Source organism: Vanessa cardui, chromosome W (genome assembly GCF_905220365.1).
Source record: "Vanessa cardui chromosome W, ilVanCard2.1, whole genome shotgun sequence".
Taxonomy (NCBI): Eukaryota; Metazoa; Arthropoda; class Insecta; order Lepidoptera; family Nymphalidae; genus Vanessa; species Vanessa cardui.
Window position 1 is genome coordinate 11291328 of NC_061153.1, and position 4227 is coordinate 11295554.

The 4227-nt window shown below is 38.8% G+C and overlaps 1 protein-coding gene across 1 annotated transcript; it reads left to right on the forward strand.

The window, feature by feature from the left end:
• Positions 1-1050: 1050 nt before the first annotated feature.
• On the forward strand, positions 1051-1734 carry LOC124542612. The gene has a single exon (XM_047120536.1). The coding sequence runs from the start codon at positions 1051-1053 to the stop codon at positions 1732-1734; it is 684 nt and encodes a 227-aa protein (XP_046976492.1).
• The last annotated feature ends 2493 nt before the right edge of the window (positions 1735-4227 follow it).

A 4227-nucleotide genomic window follows, 5' to 3' on the forward strand; every position in this document is an offset into this window, starting at 1 on the left:
TTATTGTTAGAATTAAATAATTTGAAAATCAATTATATGGATATGTACATTGTAGTTTAATGCATGGCCACGTGTTTCTTGGATGTTGTCTGTCTGCACCAAATCATCATTAATAGCTTAGCTGCTCCAAATAAAGGATTGATAGCCTGAAAAATAAATTTATTTCTTTTAAAGATGTTTACACTAAAGATTAATGGTTGATTAATAATAATATGCATTATCTCCATTATATCTACAACACATTCTCAACTTCCACCCATGAATATAATAAAAATAAGTAAAGTATTTATATTATGTTTGAATATACTCATTTAACCGAAATGCACAAATAACAAATATATCTTCTGTTGTAAAATTTTGTTCTCTAGTTTAAGTAATGCAGTGTAAAGTAATAATAAAATATTATTAAATTACTCAAATGTCTTTACAATTGTCATTTATTTTAATGTAATTAAATAACGTGTTAGCATTCCATAAAAATAAATTTTAAATTTACTCACCTTGCGGTTGTATCATATTATGTAATTAGGTTATATATATAATAATATTTAAAGCAATATAATCAGTATTTTCTTATATTAATTGAGCATTCATTTCTTCTTCACATGTCCAAATACTTAATAACTTGGTCTAAGGCAAATTATCAATAATGTTATAACCATTTTAGCTAATATAATATTGTTTTCCGTATTTGATAATTAATTTTTAACAAGAACACTCACTGGCTCTCAGCTAAATAAATTGAATTACAATTCCAACTCGACAATAAAGTAACGAAAACGTCAAAATACTTGCGTCAAAATACTCGTACTAGCAAAATGTCGAATGACGGTCGCTGGAGCTTTGAAGAACACTTCAAGCTCCTGGTCCCCCGGATCGAGAAGGCAGTGGGTGCGTTGCACAGACTGCTGCCTAATCTCGGGGGACCGAGGGAGGAGATTCGCCGCCTCTATGCTGGTGTCGTGCGATCGATGGCCCTCTATGGGGCACCCGTTTGGTCACACCGACTGACAGGCACCCGCCGCTGCAAGACTAAGATCCTAAGTCCGCATGGTGCGGGGATATCGCACGATATCCTTCGAGGCGGCGACCCTTCTGGCGTGCTTTCCACCGTTGGACATCCTGGCGGAGAGGGACGCGAGGGTCTACGACCAGACTCGCGCCCTCCGTCAAAGCGGCGGAAGTGCGTCGTACCCTGCCAGCGTCCTCGAAGCGCTCAGGCGGCAGGAGCAGAGAAGGGCACACACGACGTGGTACGCCCGTCTCCGCGGAGATCGGTACGCGCACAAACGCGTCGTGAGTGCGATCCTGCCAGCCTTCGAGGCCTGGATGCGGCGGAAGCGACGAGTCACCTTCCGACTTACACAGGTGCTGACAGGTCACGGTTGCTTTGGAGAGTACCTGTGTAGGATCGGACGCGAGGCGACGGCGGTTTGCCACCACTGCGGGGCGGACCAAGACGATGCTCAACACACGCTAGAGGCGTGTCCCGCGTGGACCGCGGAAAGGAAAGTCTTGGTCCAGCAAATCGGGCGAAATCTCTCCCTGCGAGCAGTCGTGTCGGCGATGCTACGCAGGGAATCGGCGTGGGAGGCCGTAGTCAACTTCTGTGAGACCGTCATGGTCCAGAAGGAGACTGCGGGGCGGGCTCGGGAGAGGGCCGATCCTGCCCGGCGGAGGCGACCTGCGGGTCGCCTTCACGGCCTCCAAGCCCCAGTGCCCGGGGCGGAATAAATAGGGCAATCCGTTTTCATACGGCCGAGAGGAGGACCGCAGTCCGGTATGGCCCCGGACTGCCGGTGTACGCACCAGCGAGGGGTGCGGGGAGGGCGGGACCATCTTCGCCCTCCTGAGAAGGGGTCCGCCAGCCACGAGCGGAGCAACGCACGGGAGAGTCCGCGGACGTGCTGCAAAGGATCCCGTAGCCTCTCCGTTTTCCGTGCTGTGGCGGCCATCGCAGGGGGTTTTAGTGAGTACAATCTCACATAACCCGGCCTCCCCCCCAGGAGTTCGGGTATCTATGAAGATTTACCCTGCGTCAAAAAAAAAAAAAAAGGGACTTTGAAGTTTGAAGTTGCGGTTGTAGAAAAATTTTGTTACAAGCGGTGTTCTGTCGTGTGACGTCATCTGACCTACGACCAGCGGGTGATCGCCGGGTACGTACGAACTACGAAATAAGAATGTTGTGTTGTTGCTCCTACCGTTTGATTCGGATTTTGTTTATTACCCGATGGCAGAAGTTAAAAAAATGCCAACATTTGTTGTATTGTATATCCTATGTGTCAAAGCACAACAGTTAAAAATCCCAATAAAATATTTTTTCGTGTTCTAAATAATATAACAAGAAGGAAAAAGTGGTGCAAATTAATGAAGCATGATTTAATTGGCCCTAACAGTTCTAAATATGTGTGTGAAGATCATTTTTATGTAAGTAACTATTAAATATATCCATGGAGTCGTGAAAAGTTTGAATTAACTGATTCAGTAAAAAAAACTATATATTTTAAGTAAATTAATTTTAGTGCTGTGAAAATATAATTTATTTACAAGTTGAATATGACACTCAAAATTTAGTAAAATATCGACTGGTTGGGGGAACATTAATCATTCAAATAAAAAAAGAAACAAAGGAGTTCAAGTAAACATCATGAGTTCACAGAAAAATCAAGCAATGCTAAAAATCGTACTAAAGAACAGTGCGAAAGATACAGGAAATAAGCGCTCCGAAATCGTTTACGAATATCTTCAGCACTCTCCATCAAAAATATCTATATCATCTGTAAGCAGTTCTCCTTCAAAAACATCAATATTTTCACAAAACGGTACTATTTTGTGTTCAAATAGTTCTTTCTCAGTCATAATCAAGCCTTAATATCCCAATCATACCTTAAATAAAATAACTAAAAACGTTATTTTTTATATGATGTTACGAGAAGATTTATTTTCTTGCTAAACTACTTATGAAAGTATTTATACTATATATGCTAGTCAAGTAAGTGATATTCTAATATCATTTAAGAAAATTCCCTCAGACGATTCCTTTGTGAGTCTGGCTATAGATTTCGATATATTATGTAAAACCTTAGTTAGTAAAATATTCAATAAAACTTTTCCCTTGATAGCTCACCTAATGAATAAATTTATACATATATTTTCGACCTGTAGAAGAAATTACGTAAAAAAAAACAAAGTAAGAGCGCGACCCGGAAACTAATGGTTGAATGATTCGTGGTGCGGTGATACCGAACAGGTCGAATGACGTCACAGGCGACTCGTAAACTACAGATGTTCCGTACTAAAATACGTAAACTTTAATAATCTGTTTCTAAGTCATTTATTGATGGATTTCAAAATTTCTTTCAGTGATGGATTAGTTTTGATCTATATTTTCTTACCATTACGTTGAATATAATATTAAAAACATCATGAAACTTCTCCATTAATTATTGTTTCAATATTTAGTGTACATCAAATATCAATAAAAAAATAATCCGGATACTGAATGGGCAATTCTCTCGAATATTTCCAAGATTCAAGAAAACATAGAAAATAATGCAATAAATAAAATTATACCCCATAAACGGAGAAAATACAGGAAATTAACAAAAACGATTTGATTACAAAGAAGTACTTCCTATTAATTTATGTACAAAAAGTAATGATATCCCATCAAAAACATAAATGTAAAACGAGAGCCAAGTTCAATATTATGATATAAACTTTGGTTGTTAACTTCAACGACAAAAGAAGTGAGATCTAAATGGGTGCCAAGTTCAATGGCCAGTCGTGAATTTATTTATAACTACATAAAATTTCATTTATTTCCATAACTTAGGATAATATATTATAGCCTAAGGTCTGGCTTGGCTAATTCTCATAAACGAATTATATAAAAGCCTTCGCAAGTTCTAAACCTGTAACATGTACGTTCTAATTTTAATATTCCGAAAATTTCGCTTGAAAACTAGCTATCGAAAATAATAATTCGTATATGAGGACTAGCCAAGCCAGACCTTAGGCTATAATATATTATCCTAAGTTATGGAAATATAGCGCATGGACATGAATAGGTCGCGTTTTCGCGCGCCAGAAAACCTTGATTTTTATTTATTTACGCACCACAAAACAAAAAATATAGTTCATCAGTCAGCTTTAAATTGATTAATAGAGTGTATTGTTACTGTGTGAAAACTTTTAAATAGTCAGTATTTTAGACAAACTTTGTTT

Excerpts from the sequence above, each read along its gene's own strand:
- LOC124542612 (XM_047120536.1), top strand. The coding sequence starts at position 1,051 with ATGGTGCGGGGATATCGCACGATATCCTTCGAGGCGGCGACCCTTCTG.